This window comes from Diceros bicornis, chromosome X, assembly GCF_020826845.1.
Source record: "Diceros bicornis minor isolate mBicDic1 chromosome X, mDicBic1.mat.cur, whole genome shotgun sequence".
NCBI classification, from domain to species: domain Eukaryota; kingdom Metazoa; phylum Chordata; class Mammalia; order Perissodactyla; family Rhinocerotidae; genus Diceros; species Diceros bicornis.
In genome coordinates, this window is record NC_080781.1 from 10128774 (window position 1) to 10148320 (window position 19547).

Below are 19547 nucleotides of genomic sequence, written 5' to 3' on the forward strand. Positions count from 1 at the left end.
CATGATGCTCATCCACACGTTCACATATTTACTCTCCTAGAGACGGACAACCAACTTGCCTCCAATGCTTCACCTCCACACATTCCACTGCAGGGAACATCCTCATCCACGTTCCCTTAAAGTCTAGTGACAGAATTTCTTTGTGATATAAACCAGAATGGCTGGGTCGTAGTGCTTGTGACACTAAAGTTTGCCTAGTGATGCCACATTACTCCCCTTAACTGCTACACGTGTCTACATGCCCACCAGCAATGCAGAATCATTCATCTTATCCACTGAATTCTTATTTGACTACACTGTTGCTCTCTGACTCCATCTAATGAGAATACTGGCTGTCTACTCCCATTATTGGGATGCTCTGCCAACCCTTGGCAACTGGGAACTCATGGGAGCGGACAGGCCACTGTCAACAGTGTGCTGCCCTCCCCACCATCACCATCATCCTAAATGTTCTAATTCTTTCTTCCTTAAGTTCCTTGAGTTCTAGTCATCCCTTCCCTGCTCCCTAGGTTTCTGTCCTTCCCCTCCCCACTCCCTCCCTCAGGGCCCACACCCACCACTTGCTGTAGCAAGTCCCTAGAACATGGTCCAACCCAGCCAGACATGAGTGAGCCAAGCCCCAGAGCAGCTAGCACTAGAAATGTGATTTGCAGTGGCTTCTCCAAGGGAACAGATCCCCTTCGCTTTATTCATTTGGGCAATAAATCACAAAACCAGGTAATTAATTACAACCTACAGTAGAAAAAGTCAGCTCCTCCTCAACAAAGTGGCAACTGACCTTTCTCCTGTTCATGATTTAAAAAAAAGAAGCAAAAGAAAGAAGGAAGAAAAACTATTACAACCCGTAATATGATTTGTCCCCCAGGGTTGGAGTTATTTGAAAGGTTTGCGTTACTTGGGGGAAATTAAATAAACCATTATATCACATTGTTCTGCTTTTAGTTACAAAGCGTTCCCTATTGTGAACAATATTACAATGAGTGCCTGTCTGAAATATTTATCTGGCCCAAGATCCTCGGCATTGTTACCACGGATTTAGTAAGCCACACGCTATGGGAATTGATGTCTGCTGGGATGCTGTTTTGCCTTAAGAAACCTACATGACATTTTTCTTTCATGATGCTGACCCTGAGAAGATAATGATTTTCAATGAATTGATAGAATTTTTAAAACTCTATCGCCCTTACAGAAAATCACACAGAAATTTTTAAGCAGCTAAAGGAAAACCAGAAGGGGAGAATCAATTTTGAGAGCAGCAACAAGTGTAAAGAGATTGAGTTGACACTTCTAAAACCGATCTTCCCTCAACGAGTTTTATTGTGGAGCCCTGCTCTTTGGCATGGCAGATAATATTGCCCAACAGAAATCGCATAGGAAGCTTTTCCACCAGGCTTTGTCACGCTGGGCAAGCGCTTGATTCTGGTTTTCTCTGTGGTCTGAAAGCACACTTCTGAGCTGTTTGATTCTCTGCCCTGGAAGCCCAAGGAACATTCACCAATGCATCACACGTTTCATTTCAAAAGAACACTGTTACTGTTAGAGTCCAGGCTCTGTGCATTTCATAAATGTTTGTTCTTCTCTCTTACAGAAGCTGCAAAGAATCGATACTCCTCACTGTCATTCAGCCTTACCCCGTAAGTGTCCTGTGAGTAAAAGTGCCACTGTGTGACCTCAGGTTTCTAGTCTCCTCCCGCTGCAGTAAAACGGGACAATGAATAACAGCAGAGAAAAATAGATGCATTCACAATACAAGTTCAAAAAACTTGATTATTTGTATTCTGTACTCTGTGATAGCAGACCCATTCATTGGAGATTAAAGAAAGTAATGCATTTCCTAACTCTCTTGAAAAGCAGCTATTCAGTCCTATGTGACTCTCACATCTGGAAATGACACAAGACTTCTTATAGTTTCCAGCTTAAGAATCAAAAGTGTAATGGGAATATCTAGTTGTAAGAGGTTGAAGCATGTTCCTCTTACCCCCGTCTAAATAGTTTGGTAGAGAACTGGATATTTCAGTGAGACCTGCTTTAAAGGTGGGTATTAGAGGAAATATGGTCGTCAAAATTTGATTCGGCAGCCTTGGTCAGGAGGGTGGAGAGTGATTAAAATTGTACTGTCTTCAGTTTCTATGATTTTTTTTAAAACAACTTTATCATGGTGTAATTTACACATCATAAAATTCACCCATTTTAAGTGTATTATTCAATGATCTTCATAAAATTTACTGAAGTATACAGCCGTTACCACAGTCCAGTTTGAGAACACTTCCGTCATCCCAATAAGATCCCTTGTTCCCACTTACAATGAATCCTCCCTCCCACCCTCAGTCCCAGGCAGCCACCAATTTACTTTCTATTTCTACAGATTTGCCGTTACTTGCGAATTTCATACGTTGTCAGTTGACCTAAAAATACCAAGGCAAATTCCTTCAGATTTTTCCCAAAATGTTTACTGTCAGTATCTTGTGTGGCTTTCATATGGAGTGGCAGAGATTCCAACCTGCTTCTATTTTCTTCCCCATAGAGTTGGAGTGTTTCCATAGCAATTGAAAGGCTCTGAGATCTGCCAATCTCTATCTTCTGACCAAACTCTTCATCTCCTCTGTCCCAGAATTTTCGTTCTAAGTGCTATGGGGTAGGCATTTAGGCAGGAAAAAAATACATATTCAAGATTCTGATAAGATCACAAATGGAACTAATCAAGACAACAAATTATGCCATGCAGGACATAACTATGTATATTAAAAGCTCAATTTAATATTGGCTGTTACTTTTAGTCCCACTTCTTTGACACAAATACACCCACGCCCCCCACCTACCCCCACACACACATGTTTGGATTTGAAAACTAAGGAGACAGGAGGATGTAAGAGAAACAAGATTTGAGATCTAGTTCCCAACAGTATAACAGATGACTCCCAGATCTCCTCAGAACCCTGGTCTCCTTATCTGTATGAGGGGAAGGTCAGATCACATCACATCCAAGGTCCTCTCTGCCCCACCATCTCGTAATTCCACGATTCCTTCCATATAAAGTACAGCTGGTCTGTTTTTAGATTGTTCCAGTTAGCCAAATTGTCACTCACACATACTTCAAATCTATCTACACTTCTTCATTTATTTGCAGTGGACAAATACACTTTGGTAAAGCCAAGGTAAATGTCTATAATAAGCAAGTGATTAACTAACTATAAATTCCTGGCGGAATTTCAAGTTTACATTGCCTTTCCTGAATTCTTTCTCCCTGCTTTATAACCTATTAGCAATGCGAGATCAGAACCATTTTACTCCAAACCAGGTTATTTTTGCAATTTCGGGTAATGTTTTACCCCATGCAGTGAACTTAGAGAAAGAGAGAGGAGTTTTGCATTTAGGGTAAGGGTTGTATCTTGTGGCTTTACTTGCCCTTTTTGCCATTGAGTCTGCATGACTTGTTATTCATATGAATACTTATTATTATCGGTGAATCATGGAACTTCCTTTTAATAGATAATCTAGAATTTTCTAGGAATTCAGGTGGCTCTTGCTGTTGTGCTATATTGAAAGTTGACATTTAGCCACAACATTTAGGAGCATGTGTTGCACGTTCTTATGGCCAATGGCTGCACCTCTGCTCCTCAGAGTTACTCTCCTGTGACCACTCATTGTAGATGAATTCTCATCTTTGACTTGCCTTTGACCAAGTCTCCTTCCTCAAGTGCCCAGCACATACTCCACGCACCACCTCCTCAGCCTAGCCAAATCCTTCTCACCTTTCAAGTCTCAGCACGAAGTCTAAATGCTACCTTAGAGTTTCTCAACCTCGGCATTCTTGACATTTGGGCTGGAGAATTCTCTGTTGTGTGGTGCCATCCTGTGCACTGTAGGATGTTGAGCAGCATCCCTGGCCTCTACTCACTAGATGCCAGTAGCATCTCCCCAAGTTGTGACAACCAAAAATGTCTCCAGACACTGCCACTTGTTCCTTAGGGAGCAAAATCACCCCTACTTAGGAATCACTATCCCACCTAGAGTCTTCCCTCACTGATCCAACCCAAAGTGGCTTTTTCCTCCTCTGAATTGTAGGAGTTGAAATAAAGGAGTTGAAACCCCAAAGTTACTTAAATAGATACATTAAGTATAGAGAGGAGAGCAGAGGGGAGAAGAAGAGACTGCAAAGTTTTACTTATATTTTTGTGCTTGGATTTTCCTACAAGCAAATTGCTTTTTTTTAAAAAAAAATTTTTATTGCGTTTCATTTATTTGCTAAACATTCTCTTGGCAACCAGGATTTACATATAGAAACAGATGACCAAAGTAAAGTCCATAAATTCTACTTTTATTACAGACAATAAAAATTAGCATTTTGAATTTCTTTGCAACTTGCTGGCCAGCATTTTTTATGTTGTATCCTTTGTGTAATAAAGTCCAGTCAATGGGGCCAGCACCGTGGCCAAGTGGTTAAAATTCCCCACGCTCCACTTCCGCAGCCTGGGTTTGCGAGTTCGGATCCCAGGCGCAGACCTACTCCACTCATCAGCCATGCTTTGGAGGCATCCCACATACAAAATAGAGGAAGATTGGCACAGACGTTAGCTCAGGGCCAATCTTCCTCAAGCGAAAAAAAAAGGAAGATTGGCAATGGATGTTAGCTCAGGGTGAATCTTCCTCACCAAAAAAAAAAAAAAAATCCAGTCAAGACAGAGAACCAATGTGTACACCTTCTTGCCACACTCCACGTGTGCCCAGGGCACCCCAACGTGACCCAGCCACAGAAATCAATCTCCAGTGAGGCCCAGGGCAAGGGGGCCTGGGAGAAGAGTCTTAGGTTAGGATCCCTGAAATTCTTTGATAAGAAATGATTCTTAACAGGTTTTTGTCTTGTTTTTTAAGTATTATACAGGGCTCTCTCTCTGCCATTTTCACTTTATTTCTTGGAGAAAAGGTTTGGCAGTACATAAGGAAATACAGCAATAGAAAAATATGTGTTAGCAAACCTTTTCCTCAGAGACAACCAGTGTAAACATTTTGGCCTATTTCCTTCCCGTCTTTTGTTCTATGCTGTGTCAGTAGTTGGGATCATATTGTATGTACAAGTTTATTCTGCTTTTTTCACTTAGTATATCAAGCATTTTCCCATATCATCAAGAACTCTATATAAGCATCATATACAAGGCTGTAAAACATTACGTTGAACAAGATTTACTTAACCAAACCCCTATTACTGACGAGGTTGCTTTTAGATTCTCTTAGAATCTTCATACTGTCTTTAATGTTTCTCTGTTATAAATAATTCTGCAAAGAACATCTTTGTGTATAAATCTTTATCCGTATTTAGTAGTATTTCCTCAGGATGGAATTTTGGAGGGGAATTTCAGGGTCACCCGTGGATTTTATTTGTTTTGTTCTGCCATACCATTTTCTTTCCTTGTGCTGTTACCATTTTTTATTACATATCTTTCTTGACCAGCTCCTTCCTTCTTTCCTTTGACTCTGCCTTCCACAGTTCCCAAGTCTAGAACTTCCAGAACTTCCCAGTTCAACCTTTCCTGAAACAGAGAATATTTAAAGAGTCTCTATAACATCCCCTCACAAAACCCCAACTCAATGGGACTTGGGCTAAGTCACTCTCAGTTCTGGTGTCTCTGAAACACCATGATTCATATTCCCTCGGGTTTCTTCTAGGCCAAAGAGCTGAGGGAACTGCTGCCTGCCTCTTACTTCCTGCCTGCCTTCCACTGTGTTCCACACAGCTGAGGGAGGCTACACACCTCCTCATGGAAGCCCCAGCGTAGCAGATGCTGTCAGAACCTGGACCATATCCCCTTGGCGTGTATCATGCCGAGCATGCCAGCCCAATTTCCAGCTGAGAGCACCAGTGATTCTTTGCCTGTGGGCTTTTTCAGTTCCTCAGGCCAGAAGTGCTGAGGAACTGTCACTCCTGGAACAACAGCCACTCCATCACTGATTGACAGGAGCTAGTGGATAAATACTCCAGCTCTCTCCCTCCTTGGACAGTATAACTCTGAGGCCTGTGGCCTGCCTTGTTTCTCAGAGGTTCCCAGAAGGGTTAAGTTCCAGTTGCTTACAGTGGTGCCTGACTTAACAATTGGTTTACTCCCTCACCCCGTCTCCCTTCCCCTGCTCACCTACCCATGCTTCCTGGGAGCACCTTCCAAATCAGCTATTTGCTTATGAATCCTTGTCTTAGGGTCTGCTTTGCAAGGACTCCAAACTAAGTCACCCAGTGATAACTGTGGGCTAGTTAGTCCTCACCAAATATTTATACCTACTATCTAAGTAGTACTCTAGAGCTACAAGGATTGTAAGTTCAAGACCTTTCTCTTCAGTTTCAGAGATTAATCTTATTTATGTAATTTTTTTCAAACTATGTTCTAGTGACTTCTAAGAGAATCTAAAAGCATCAGGAGCATGCCATACTTCTATCGTGGCCACCTTACTAACAGAAAATTTGAAAAGAGGTGCAGGGGTTGATTAGAGGCCTTCTAATCTTAAAATTAATTAACAGCAGGAGAATATGATTATTCTAAATGGTAATTACTTCTTATTTCCACCACAGGATATGAAGTGCTTGTGATCAGCACCTACAGGTCTGCAGGTTGCTAAGAATTAATTCATCAGGTTTTTGAGTTGTGTATTTTTTCAGCCACAAAGAGAGATCTGAGTTAAAACTGCAGTCATGGCTCGTTGACATACACCATGTACAAGTAACCCCAGCTAGGGGAAGAAGCCATTCCTTTGTTGATTCTGATTCAGTGACCTTAAGACTTGAGGAGCTTATGTTTTTATTATCAAAAAGTAATTTTTAAAATGTGTGTCAATTATATGAAATAGTCACAAATCCAGAACAAGAAAAATGCCCTTGTATGGAGTCTTAGACTTTTATCCCTAGTCTGTTGACTTCAAAATATGTATAAAATAATGTTTACTTAACTACCTTGGCTATCTAGTGTTCCGTCTGGTTTTCCTAGATTACCAGGTCTGTCCTTAGGGCATGGTAAACAAATATGGGAATGAGGCTGTAAGAGGCGGGCATGCCATAGCTACAGAGAGAAGAGAGAAGCATCCCCAGCTTGACAAGCTCTGTTCTCTGTTCTATGGAGTCACTTACTCTAGGAGCAAATAACCCTACATACTTCCATGGGAACATCACTGCATTCTAAGATTATACATAAAATGATATGCATAAAAAAATAAGTTCTGTTAAATATACTTTTTTATTGAGGCAAGGAATCATGTAGAACATTTTAGAAAAATATGGTAAAATATTTACATTTAAAAACTCAGATGCATAGAGGTAGAAACCTCAGTATCTGGTACATTGAACACGTGTGAAATACTTCATTCCCAAACAATGCTGGAGAAGTGGGGTGTTACTGCATTCAAATATCTCATCTAATTAGTAGTGTTTGTTCTGGGTAGCTTTATTACCGCCACGTCACTTGTGCTAAACTCATTGTGCCAATGTAAATATCGCCTGCTTAAAATCATTAAGGGAGAATAATGTTTTCCTTTCAGCTGAAAAATGACATATCAAAAGCAAATGAACTCACAACTGTATGATTTGTTCGTTAATCATTACTAAATGTGGCCTATAATTACCAAGATACCAATGAGAACACCACTGTCACACCCCTTCAGCTCTGCAGTAGGACTTTTAAAAGTCACGTTGAGTGTGTTCAAAGCTGTTCTTTTCTGAGGAACAGCCATTCAGAGTTTTGGGGGGTTTGTTGTCTTGTTTTGTTTTTTTAAGAGGACAGCCATTCTCTTACAACATCTTGCATAAATGGAGGAACTGAAGCTCTGGAGGTCAAACCATCCTTCTAAACAGTCCTCGCAGACACCGCTCAGAGCAAAGGGTGGAATGGGTGTGGAGGGGAGCTTTAGAAATAACAGGATTCTCCCCATGTTAAAGCAAAACTCCACCCAGGAATATTACGTACATATGTTTTATCATGTTTCTTTTAACAGTGATTTTGTTTTATTATAGTAAAATTCACGTAACATAAATCTACCATTTTAACCATTTTAAAATGTACAATTCTGTGGCATTAAGTACATTCACAATCTTGTGCAACCATTGCCACTATCTAGTTCCAGAAATTTTTCATCACCCCAAAAGGAAACCCTGTACCCATTAAATAGTCACTGCTCGTTCTCCCCTCCCCCTGCCTCTGGCAACCACTAATGTACTTTCTGTCTCTATGGATTTGCCTGTTCTGGATATTTCATATAAAGGGAATCAAATCATGCAACATGTGGCCTTTTGTGTCTGGTTTCTTTCACTTAACATAATGTTTTTGAGGTTCATCTTTGTTGTAGCGTCTATCAGAACTTCATTCCTTTTATTTATTTATTTTTTTGTGAAGAAGATTAGCCCTGAGCTAACATCTGTGCCCATCTTCCTTTATTTTGTATGTGGGATGCTGCCACACATGGCTTCATGAGTGGTGCATAGGTCCACGCCCGGGATACGAACCTGCAAACCCCAGGCCACTGAAGTGGAGCACACGAACCTAACCACTATGCCACCAGGCCGGCCCCAATCAGAATTGCATTCCTTTTTATGGCTGAATAATATTCCATTGTATGGATAGACCACATTTTACTTATCCATTCCATCATATTGTTTTTTAATTGATCTTAAGTATACTTGTATTTGACAAAGATGGGAATCCTTTTTTTTTTTCATTTTACTTGAAATTCAAAGTATGAGCCACTCTAATTGGTTTTGGGCCTTGAGATTAATGCAGTACACAGAAGGTTGAGCTTCTGTGTTGATTCTAGAGTCAACTACTGGAATTCTTTACTCAATGGTGTCAATCTTTTAGGACTACATAGAATGAAAAACATTAGGTCGAACCATATGCAATTTCCAATATTTGACCATTTTAATCTATAAAATAGCAATTGTATGATTCAAACTAAATATTTACCTCTATACTATTGTTCAATAGAGAATGCAATTTTTAAAAAAAATAAACAAATGGTGCCTGCGACATAGTAGACACCTACTAGATGTGAGTTCCCATCCCCTCAGGCTGCATTGAAATTAGGCAACAAGGATGATTCTCAGATGGAGTAAATTTACCCAGACCATGCAGCAAGGGATCTCCCTGGATCACAGCACCCTTGTAAGCAGGTTTCCCATTGCACTTTCCGTTTCTGAAGGGGAAGAACTGAGTCACTCAGTGCCTCTTTCCGGTAAAAGATAGTACAAAGAACCTGTAAGATGAGCCCAAATATGAAGTCAACTTTCAATTGTAAGTCAAAGTCTCCTCTCTACCCTGCCCAGTAAGATCACAGAATCACAGGTTACTGACAAGGGGCTGAAACTTAAGTTTCAGGTACATAAAGTATGGGTGCTTTTGTGTGTGTGTGTGTCTGTGTGTCTGTGTGTACTTGCCTGTTCACATGACCATATTATCTTAATGTGAATAACAATGGGATTATCGATCATTTTAGATCTATCAGTGGCTCTCCTCCACCTCATTAAAATAGGTAATTAGTGATCAACTTGTCATAAACCCAACATTACATTTGGCCACCACCTCACTTTCCGCATTATACTCAAAGCTCTGTCTTAAAAGCAGGGTTTGTGTACTCTCACAGCCATCTTTTAAAAAGATCCTTGGAAACATGCTCAATAAGAACATGGAACATGCTGTATGTAGTTCTGGTCTGGTGACTAAATCAAACTTATTACTTTATGAGAATGGCGGTTTTAAGTGCATCCATAATTTGTATTTCATCCTGAATTGAGCATGCACTAAACACTACTTTTTAGCAAAAATATTGTATATCTGGGAGGATAAAGATAGAAAACAACTGTTACAAGGTTTGTATTATGTTACTAATAATCAGATAAAATGTTTTCTTTTTTTTTAGTCTCCCAAATCAGCATTTATTAGTGCTGCAAAAAAGGCAAGATTAAAGTCCAATCCAGTCAAAGTGCGATTCTCTGAGGAGGTCATCATCAACGGCCAAGTGTCGGTGAGTTGACAGTCATCTGCTTGTGATTTAGAGAGAGTCAGTGAGGTAGGGGCTTTGCACTAAGTGAAGCCAGTAGTTCCACTGGAATGACCAATTTAGAATTGGTTGTTGGATTGCACAGGGGCATTGAATCTCAGGATTGTAAAGGACTTGAGAGATCACCAGGTTGTGCTTGATGTGTTCCCTCTAACATCTCCAGAATACATAGTGGTCCAGTATTTCCCAGAACACTTCCAGTGTTAGGAGACCTCTCTACTTTGCAAAGGAGTTCATTTGATTTAACATCACTGACCTTGTCTCATAGTGAGTAATATAAGCCTCTTTGAAACTTCCACCTATTTCTTCCCATTCTGCCAACTAAGCATTCTTCCATATGATGACTCTTTATTTATTTTGAGAAAAAGTTCCCTAAGTTTTTCCCTATCCAAAATAAAATGTCTCTATTCTTTCAACCCATCAAAATGGAAAGCAGTTAAAATGCTGGAAAAGTTTCATATATGCAATTAGAGTGAAGAAATACTGCTCAGGTCTGCATCAATAGGTCTTGATATAAATCATGATTGCTCGGGCACATAATTGATCTTCAAAATGAATAAGGCACACATCAATAGGATGCTTTATTTTCTATTTTTTTCTAAAAAAATATATATAGCACAGTGTTTTTAGAAAGTTGTCATCTAGGGCATTCGTATTTTTTGGACCTTTGAAATGCCAGCTTTTGTTGTTGCTGTTGGTGTTGTTTAAATAAACTCACAGGGATAAAATCTCATTCATGACATGCTCGTTGTGGGTCACGAACTCTTCCCTGAGGGTGGTCCTGGATCTGAAGTCGAAGATGTAGGCCTGTATATCCTGAGCAAGGTACTCATGGTCTCAGTGTCTTCTAGCCCAAACTTGCTCATCTGTGTCTGCCCCACTTGCAGTACAGGGGGTTAGCTGGCCAATCTATCTAACAATTGTGATGCTTGTGGGAGGGGACCTAAGCCTGTCACTGGGCTGCCCTGTGAGCATTTTAGCTATGGCCTTGTCCCCCCAGTCACCATCTTCCATCCTATCCCCTCTGCCCCTTTCACACCACAGTCTGTTCTGCTCACCTCAACGGATCCCCACCACTCTAGATGCAGAGTTACCATACATGACCGCTTCACAAGACTGTCCCGGTTTAAGGCTGGAAGCTTCTAGTCACAGAGGAATTACTGTATCACAGAAGGTCATCTGAAACTTACTTCATCTTTTCTCAAGCTTCTGAGCATGAGATTGAGCAGTCAGGCAGTTTATGCATCTTTAGAGCGAATATGATTCTAGAAGCTGCTGTGGCAGTTTCACTTTGTCCCTGGATATAACAGGGCTTGTTCGAGGCAGCTGGTGTGTGAGGGCAGCTCTAGGGATGGATCATCTCCTGCAGCCTCCTCTGCCTCACCACAGGCTGGGTATGGCACGGACATTCAGTCACGTGTCTGCTCCTCAGCCTACATGACCATCTTCATTTCCAGTCTACTCTTGCTCTTCTAAGTCGTGTGTCGTTTCTTTTGGACTTGGAGCCAAACTTGCTCAGTGAATTGGGTAGCAGGAAAGTCATGTGCGAAGTCCACAGAAGTAGAAAGGAGGGGGAGGCAATTCAGAGAAAGAAATAGGAAGTGAAAGGCATGGAGCCTGTTGTGGAAATCCTTAGGGATTAAATTCTCATGGACTGACTGTAGGACATCAGCAAATCTCTGGACAGCTCGTCTTCAGTTTCCTCATCTGTAAAACAAGGGACATATGCTTTCATGATTGCTGAGTTCCCCCCAACTCCGGTGACTTCATGACCAACTACATGTGAGTAACACAGTTCACTCCAAGAATTCACGGAACTCATCCAACATGCCTTCTTTCTCCCCATTTCATCTCTCCCTACTTCCAACTAAAGAGAACATTCAAGGGAAAATGTTTCTATTGTTTACTTTTGGTTGTGTTTCAAGCATCTCTTTTTGAGTTATTGCTAAATTATAATCTGTTTGTTATAGACGTAATGTTTTACTCTTAACACACTAACCCATTCCTTACATGTGCCCTTTGAGTTTGAGGAACATTCCTAAATGGGTTAAAAATCATTTCACAGAATAACTTGACACTTCAAGCTTGTCAATGCTTGTGATTCACTGTCATGACTTCTGCCAGGGGCCAACAGGCATCACATCCAACATCATCATTGCTGGTCCTCGCTCTGCGCAAGACATGCTGCTCTGCTAAAGTCTGGGCTTGCAGTCCCCAACATGGTGGCTTAATTACAGAGGAATTATTTCTGTAATTGTGTTTTCCAATGGGAAACCTTGATTTAAAAAAAAATAACTCACCTGATTGATTTTTTGTGTGTGTGTGAGGAAGACTGGCCCTGAGCTAACATCTCTTGCCAATCTTCCTCTTTTTGCTGCGGAAGATTGGCCCTGAGCTAACATCTGTGCCTATCTTCCTCAATTTTGTATGTGGGACACTGCCACAGCATGGCTTGATGAGTAGTGCACCGGTCTGCGCCTGGGATTCGAACCTGTGAGCCCCGGGCCGCCGAAGCAGACTGCTCGAACTTAACCACTACGCCACCTGGCTGGCCCCTCATCTGATTGATTTTCTGATGGGAAAGGGTCTTTTATTTGAATCAACTGAAATTTTTGTAGCTGGAAAAGAAGAATTTTGCTCTGAACAACTGAACTCAGATATCACCAAAGGGACACCTTGGTTGACCTTAGAGAGTCGGATTGTTTTTTTTGTGTTGTGATTAGAATAAATTGTAGATATATGCTGCTGCTGTGAAAAGCAGAGTTCTAATTCGACGGACTTACACCCCCCTCTTTTTTTTTTCTTTCTTTTGCTAAACAGGAAACTGTTAAGGATAATTCACTTCTTTTTATGCCAAATGTTTTGAAAGTCTATCTGGAAAATGGGCAGACCAAATCCTTTCGCTTTGACTGCAGCACCTCCATAAAGGTAAGAGGACCTGCCTAAACTCTGGAGCTGGACATGGCCAGCTGCAGCGTGAAGGTCGTGCTGTGGGTCTTGAGTGGCAGCACCTTCTGTCAGAACTATCCGTTCACTTCTGAGACTTCATTGGTTGCTTCCAAACAAGGTATTGTGTGAATACTTAAAAAGGAGTCAAAACAAAAAGCTTCAACTAAGAAGGTTCTGCTCTGTGTGTGCGTGTGTGTATGTGTGTTGCAAAACAATATAATACGCTCTCAGTGAAGAACCAGTAGGGCTAGTCATTTTAATGCAACTGCAGCTTAATTAAAATAGAGTGACTGTCACCAAGAAGGCCTGGCACCCTGCCCAAAGCCAGCGTGATTCCTCAGCAATGTCAGCTGCCAAGAAGATTAAGATGTTAGCTGTTAATTGAATACTGCTACTTTGGTGTCCAGCAAAAACAAGGGGTAGAATAATGTAAAAATAATGTTTACTTTTAATTGCTATAACCAATTTCATGGAAATGATGCATGAAAAGGCAGAAATGAGGCTGACTTCTTAGGAGAAGGGGTGGAAAGGAAGAGTCCCAGAGCAATCCTATTATTTCAGAGCCACAGGTGAGTTTTACACAATGGGTATTATATCAAAGCATATGGGTTCTTTCCCCCCATGCCTCCATCCTGGGGAAAGAAAGTACATATTCTCTTTTTTATTGGACAAAAGTGTGTTCAGAAATTGATTGCTCCCTAATGTTCCATCAGCCTAAAATAGGCTTTCCTCAAATGGCACAGTAAAAACAATTTTATTGAGGTTTAAAAAAAAGTACCTAGCAATGATCTGTACAATAATGTATCAGGAGAATATCACCTCTGTGTTAAAAATGTCTATCAAGGGCCGGCCCCATGGCTTGGTGGTTGAGTGTGCGCGCTCTGCTACTGGCGCCCGGATCCCGGGCGCGCACCGACACACCGCTTCTCCGGCCATGCTGAGGCCGCGTCCCACATACAGCAACTAGAAGGATGTGCAGCTATGACATACAACTATCTACTGGGGCTTTGGGGGGAAAAAAGGAGGAGGATTGGCAATAGATGTTAGCTCAGAGCCGGTCTTCCTCAGCAAAAAGAGGAGGATTAGCACGGATGTTAGCTCAGGGCTGATCTTCCTCACCAAAAAAAAAAAAAAATGTCTATCAATAGTCAACTCCTAATTTTTGGTTTTTTAAAATTAATCAACATAGACCTTATGAGTGGAAATATTTCTGCAAAGGCCCGCTCACTGTGCATTTTTATTGCCATGATACCAGCAAGCAGCTTGTTTTGAATTGCTTTAAATAGGTAATGATTTAACAGTTAATAGAGCAGACAATATTAGTAGATTGATGATGAAGCATTTAAATCATCCTTAAATCATTCCAGATGAAATATTAACTTCTGTCGTACAAGACTGCTAATTCTAAATGGTGATGACTGAAAAAGTCCTTTTCCTTTTTTCCTACTCAAAACCAATTTATGGTGAGATGTTACTCTAATTATTGATCAACTTACCTAGGGGTCAGCAAACTTTTTCTGGAAAGGGCTCGAGCATAAATATTTTAGGATTTGTGGGCCATTTGATCTCTTTTGCAACTACTCAACTCTGTTGCTGTATCATGAAAGCAGACATAGACAGGTGGGCTCGGGAGGTCCTTAAGACCACTCTCAGGTTCCATAATTCACTTGGAGGACTCACAGAACTCAGCAAATTGTTATACTCACAATTACAGTTTATTACAGTGAAATAAACAAATTAAAATTTACAAATTAAAATCAACAATGGGAAAAGGTACACGGGGCGGCAGAGACCAGACATAGAGCTTCCAGTTGTCCTCTCCCAGTGGAGCCGTGCAGACAGTGCTTATTTCTCCCAGCAATAATGTGTGACAATATGTGTGGAGTACTGCCAATGAGGGAAGCTCACCCAAGCCTTGGTGTTCAGAGCTTTTATTGGGGGTTGGCCACATAGATGCGGCTGACCACCTGTGTGGCTGACCTTAGTATCCTGCCCCTCCAGAGGTCAAGCTGATACCACATGGCCCAACATCCCCCATCACATTGTTAGCATAGACTATCTGGTGTGGCCCAAGGCCCCCAGGTAAACAAAGACACTCCTATCAGGCAGGACATTCCCAGGGCCTAGCGGTGACCTCCCAGGAGGCAGGAGCAGAGAGGCAAACCTTTCTTTAGGCAAGACGAATCCTTTACTACACAGACAATGTGTAGATGAATGGGCCTGGCCAGATTTGACCCATGGGCCAGCCTGCAGTATGAAGACCCCTGACCTAACCATAGAGCTGCATTATTATAACACCCTCTGGTACTATGGCTTGTTCTGTGATACCAACTGGTCAGAAAAACTCTTTGCTATTGGACCCCCTACCTCACCTGAAGATATAGGTAAAGACTTAAATGCATTTCTTAATAAAAATAAATCTAAATTTAAAAGAGAGCCCTGTTGTTAATTCCCTCTGGCCTCTTGATTCTGGGAACCCACACTAGATGAACTTTGATCTCCCTGAGGATGTCAGGTGGCAATGAGAAGACAGGGAGCAAGACAGAGTTCACATCCAATTACAGTTATCTTAGCTCGTACCTAAGAGCCTTATTATCACAACAGATCCAGGCTGCTAGGCGGACAATAGAAATAGTATAGTTATGAGATTGATATGATTCCATTTAATAAAAATTGCCTGAATTCTCGCTACAGAGTTGCAATAGGGAAAAACTATTGCTATCGATTTTCCAGTGTCCTCCCTGGTGAATCAGGAAAATGTTATATAAAATACATGTTGCTACACAAAGGCTGGTTTTGTTTTCTCTTTTCTGGGCCTTGAGCAAATATTATGAAACAGAGAATCAGTTTCATAATTCAGTATAGTCAAGGCATTTCTGTTGAATGATTTTTTTCGTGGTGGTGGGTGGGTGTGTGGATCTTTGTTTTAAAGGAGACTGAAGAAATTGAAAAAGGTGCAGAGAGAAGAATCAAAACCTCAGAAAGAGCAGTAAAAAAACTATGTATGGCAGGGTTTCTCTATCTTGGCATTGTTGATACTTTGGACTCGATCATTCCTTGTTGTGGGGGTGGCCCTGTGCATTGTAAGATGCTTAGCAGCATCCCTCCGTGCCAAATAGCAACCCCAACCCCACTGTGACAACCAAAAATTTCTCCAGTAATTACCAAACGTTGCTGTGGGGCAAAATTGCCCCAGATTGAAAATCACTGCTCTGTGGGATTTTTAGCATCTGGTATAAATTGTCTTGAAGAGAGATCATTTACTAGTTTTCAAATACATGAAAGAAAGTGGTTAAGGACATTAGTTTTGCATTGCAGTAAACATGTGCTTGTGTATGGAATGCCTTTCTGATCATAAATGTTTAATCCTGGAAAGGATTGCCGACAGATCCTGCTCCCTCTACCTTCCCCAGAGATTCCAAATAAAAGCTCCTATCTGCATATTGTTATAGTGCCCTAACGCGGGGCCAAGCAATGCTGTCATACGTGCTCTCTATGGATGAACTCACTTAATCCTTCTATCTATTCTGAGGCAGGAATTATTATCCCCAGTTTACAGGTAGGGACACTAAGATACTTAGAGGTTAAATAACTTGCCCTAAGCTGCACAGCTAATACGAAGTAGAGCTGGGAGTAGAAACCACACTGTTTCTGGAGACCACATTCCTTACCACCACCACGTGCTCTTACGGAAGGCAGGCTAGGGGTCAGCAACCTTTTTTCTGTAAAGGGCCAGATAGCAAATGCTTTAGGCTCCACAGGCCACACAGTCTCTGTTGCAACTACTCAAATCTGCCGATGCAGAGCATGAAAGCAGCCACAGACAATAAACAGATGAGCGTGACTGTGTTCCAATAAAACTTTCTTTACAAAAACAGGCAGTGGGCTAGATTTGGCATGCAGGTGGTACTTTGCTGATCCCTGGGGCAGAGCACTTTCAGAGGTGCCTTAATTCCCACCCATTTAGAAGAAAGGGGAACTGAACTGACTACACTGCACTATCTATCAATAAGCTTTCTAAGTTAAGACCTTAGATGATAGGTAAGCGCCTGCTCCAGCTTCTTGCCTGTTTCGGAACGCCATAAAGATTTGGGTGGTGGGGAGGCAAGGAAAAGGGTAAGAGAAGGAAGGCCTCATTTCTGTATCTTTTTGGATCTTTGAGCATCAAGCTTCATAATCAACCAAAGGTATGAAATTTAAAGATCTGAAGCCTATTTGTGCAACAGTTTTTGGTCATGGTAAACTCCATGAGGAGGGCTACCTCGATTTTGATTGCATCTTGTCTATGTTTCCTTTGTAAGGACGTCATCTTAACTCTTCAAGAGAAGCTCTCCATCAAAGGCATCGAACACTTCTCCCTCATGCTGGAGCAGAGGACGGAAGGGGCGGGAACCAAGCTGCTCCTGCTGCATGAACAGGAGACTCTAACTCAGGTGTGTGAAGTTACACTCAAATATCACGCTGCTGGGGAGAGCAGAGGCTGCCCAGCCCCAGAATTCCCCCGTCTTCGAATTCTTTACATGTACTAACCGCAGCCCTGGGTATCCCCACTAGAGGAAACATTGGTATTCATAAGAGATTTTATACCTCAAGGTGATGTTTCCCTTTTTGTCAATTTTTCATAGGCTGTCAGTTGGTCTCACAAACAGATTTGTCATCCAAAGACTCAGCAGGTACTCACTGGGAATATGGCTCTGTAGAATTATATTTTATGTTATAGTAATGACTTGTTCACCTGTTTTAATAACTGATCTCTTGAAACTATTAAAAACAAACGGTTTCTGAGATTATTTAAATTAAGCCGGAATCATATTTAGTTGTTTTAAGTTCTGGGTGCATACTTGAGACTATTTTTGGAAACCTGACATCCCTGCCCCAGTGCTGCCCACTGTAAGTATGTGATCCAGCAATGTGTCCCAGTTCCCGGAGACCAAGATGCCACCCCCATCTGTTCTCTGGGGAACAGGCAGGCTGCTTGGCTGCTGAATTCAGTGAGGCAGGCTGACTTTTCCTATGATTCCACAAAAGCAGAGTCTTTGTTGGATGTATAAGGGATTTCAACAAATTCCCCATATGTAGGAGAGTTTGATGATGAGGAAACTTTAGGGAGGGGGGCATGAGGGGACACTAGGTGGAGAAGCAGGGAGTCGAGGCATCCCCAGAATGATGGAGTAGCAGAAAGTGACATCACACTAAAGTGCTTCTTGGTTGTTGCATAGTTAAAAGCTGGTGTCCCACAGTTGGGTCCCGCAGATATCCCTGACTCTCTTGAGTCAGTCAAACTCGATGCAATGAATTAGTTACAAAGTTATCATTTGTGTTCATTTATATTCCTCTATCTAAACTTGACCTACTATTTTTATCAGGTTTAAATCTACCTATAGATATTTTAAATCACTTCTAATGATTGTTATTTTAACCTATGCTGAAGCACTCTCGGAAACAGATGACTCATTTCATGCTTCGTTATGGGGGAACAACCCTGATATACAGAATCGCACATGAGAGAAGTCAGCGTTTGGCTCTGAGTTCCTCCAGAAGCCGAACTTAAGACAACAATTTGGATGCAAGTGGTTTATTTGGGAAAAGATACCGGGAAATACTGGAAGAGGAATGGGAGGAAGATGGGAGAAATAGGGACGCTGGTAAAGAGTGTGTTCTCAAGCCAGTTTCCACTGTGGGCAGCTGGAGCTCAATCACACTGGGGAACACTGGGAGCCAGTGGAGGATGCGCCTCAGAACTGTCCCCCATGAACGGGGAGGGGGCTCTGGCATTTGTCCGCTAACGTGCTGCCCATTATTGGTGGTGGGCTACCCCAGAAGACAGTAGCTCCCTGGCTATGCACGTCTGCCTTGTGCTGGTGATGGTCACAGGTGTTTACAGTAAATAGCCTGAGCTATATCAGTAAATGCCAAGGGGATATGGGCACACGGCCAGTTACTATGAGTCTAATGAGTCTAATGAAACCTCCCACTATTTGTTGATATTTCTAGTTACACTTTCCCTCTGAACTTCTATCTACTACATAGACTTTCTGGGAAAGCTTCGTGCTGCTTTAGCTGGACAGAGATTCTTTCAAAGTCTCTTCTGGTGCTGGGTAACCATAACTTCTCATTCCAGATTGATTTCCAATTTTTAAATTTCTTTCAAAATGTTACAAGGAAACAAAAAGGCTCTAACGATTCTTCCCTTATCTTTCTAGAAGAGGCTTTGTTTTGTTTTTAATCAATCAAAACTAAAAGAAAAGTGCTAAAACTCAAATATTAGCTCTAGAAAAGAAAATTGATTGATTTAAATGTCCTGAAACAAGCCAGCTATATGCCTTTGAAATCAATGCATATTAAAAACTTGATCAATAAAATATTTATAGGCATAATAGAAAGGGAGAGTAAGCATAAGAAATTTGTCCAATAACAAAAATCATTTAAAAACACTTAATTTTGATGAAAACCCCCAAAAGAACTTTTAAGCAACTCGACTTGAATTTCTAGCAGTTTGACACTCAACTTCTGTATAGAAAATTCTATTGTCTATTTACATACTACTTCAAGTTTCCAAGACATTGTTT

At 41.4% G+C, this 19547-nt stretch overlaps 1 protein-coding gene across 1 annotated transcript in view; it reads left to right on the top strand.

The window, feature by feature from the left end:
* FRMPD4 (FERM and PDZ domain containing 4) overlaps nt 1-19547 on the top strand; it is a 530865-nt gene that overhangs the window by 483937 nt on the left and 27381 nt on the right. The window contains exons 5-8 of the mRNA XM_058535435.1: nt 1589-1634; nt 9889-9993; nt 12850-12957; nt 17280-17411. Of these exons, the coding sequence (XP_058391418.1) occupies nt 1589-1634; nt 9889-9993; nt 12850-12957; nt 17280-17411 (391 nt within the window). The remainder of the gene's footprint in view (nt 1-1588; nt 1635-9888; nt 9994-12849; nt 12958-17279; nt 17412-19547) is intronic.